Source organism: Tupaia chinensis, unplaced genomic scaffold (genome assembly GCF_000334495.1).
Source record: "Tupaia chinensis unplaced genomic scaffold, TupChi_1.0 Scaffold142716_1, whole genome shotgun sequence".
Taxonomy (NCBI): Eukaryota; Metazoa; Chordata; class Mammalia; order Scandentia; family Tupaiidae; genus Tupaia; species Tupaia belangeri.
The window spans coordinates 3,178,815-3,180,225 of record NW_006202562.1 but is presented as its reverse complement, the minus strand read 5'-3'; the positions used below and the strand labels follow the sequence as shown (position 1 = coordinate 3,180,225).

The window sequence follows — 1,411 nt, the reverse complement described above, 5'->3', positions numbered from 1 at the left end:
AGCAGCCGTTCTCGAACATGTTGCCGGAGTCGGGGTGCAGGGTCCAGAAGGAGCCCTTGCCGGGCTTGTCGGGCGAGCGGGGCACCTTGAGGAAGCAGTCGTTGAAGGACAGCGAGTGGCGGATGGAGTTCTGCCAGCGCTGCTGGTTCTGCCGGTAGAAGGGGAAGAGGTCCATGATCCACTGGTAGATCTCGCTGAGCGTCAGCATCTTGTTGGGGCTCTGCTGGATGGCCATGGTGATGAGCGAGATGTACGAGTAGGGCGGCTTGGCGTGCGTGTAGCTGCGCCGGTACGTCTTGGGGTCGCGCGCGCGGCTCAGGCCCGCCTGCCCGTACATGGGGCTCATGGAGTTCATGTTGGCGTAGGGCGCCAGGCCGCTCATGGCCCCGGCCGCTTGACCCCCCAGCGGGCTCAGGCTCGGGCTCAGGTGCGGCCCCATCCCCGCCACGCCAGCCGCCCCGGCCGAGCCGCCCATGCCCGCCATGGCGCCCGCGCCGGGGGACATGCCCGCCAGGGACGGGCTCATGCCCGCGCCCACATAGGACGACATGTTCATGGAGCCCGCGCCCATGTTGCCGGAGCCGCTGCCCATGGCAGCCGCGGACATGCTCATGTACGTGTTCATGCCGTTCATCCCGAGGCCGGCGTTCATGTTGCTCACTGAGGAGTAGCCCTGCGGACAGAGCCCGGGGAGAAAGGCGACAGCGTTAGCACCTGGGCTCGGGCGCCCAGACCTCCCTCCTGCAGGGCCATCCTGGGCCGCCGCCTCCGGGAAGGCCACCGGGGAGTCCTTCCTTCCCCTGGGCCCGCGTCCGAGGACACCGAGTCCATTTTACCCAGAGCGAGCCTTGAGCACGCTCAGGGAGGTGGCGAGCGGGAGGGGTGTGGGGCCCATTCCTAGCCCTTCTGAGTCTCGCCCAGATTCTAGAACAGAGAGTCTTCTGGGCACCCCCAAGCCATGAACCCCAAGTGCATTTCACTCGCAGACTCTGCACAGGCTCCCGCTAGCACTCTGAGCAGGCGGCTCGGCTAGGAATGCCCAGACGCCACCTCCGGCCACAGCAAGCAACCTACAGGACTCCGCGCGGGGCGCCGGGGTGGCCTCGAGTGGCGACCATCCCAGGGGTCCCTGTGTCCTGCCTTTCTCTCAGGCCCCCTCCCTGGCCCCAGGGGAACGGAAAGGCTGTGCCTGCGCACAGTCCGGGGCCAGTCCAAGACACTGAGCGGCGCGACCCGGGAGGACCCGCGGGCGGCACTCCACGCGGCTGGGCTTAGCAGTCCCCAACTTTCTTTCTCTTTGTCCACTCGTCTTCGACTCCGTCTCCACCTCGGCCGTGCTCCTACCCACCTTCTCTGCAGCTCCCCACCCCCTCGCCGGCCGACCTCCCACCCCTCCCCAGCCGCGCGCCGC

General features: G+C 67.9%; 1 protein-coding gene across 1 annotated transcript; it reads right to left on the bottom strand.

Annotated features, from left to right (window-relative positions):
* On the bottom strand, window positions 1-825 carry LOC102479548 (hepatocyte nuclear factor 3-beta; the record flags this gene model as incomplete). The annotated part of the gene is given in 1 exon segment (XM_014582187.2): window positions 1-825. A coding segment is annotated over 1 exon segment (652 nt), but the record flags the coding sequence as incomplete, so codon positions are not given.
* Between the last annotated feature and the right edge of the window lie 586 nt (window positions 826-1,411).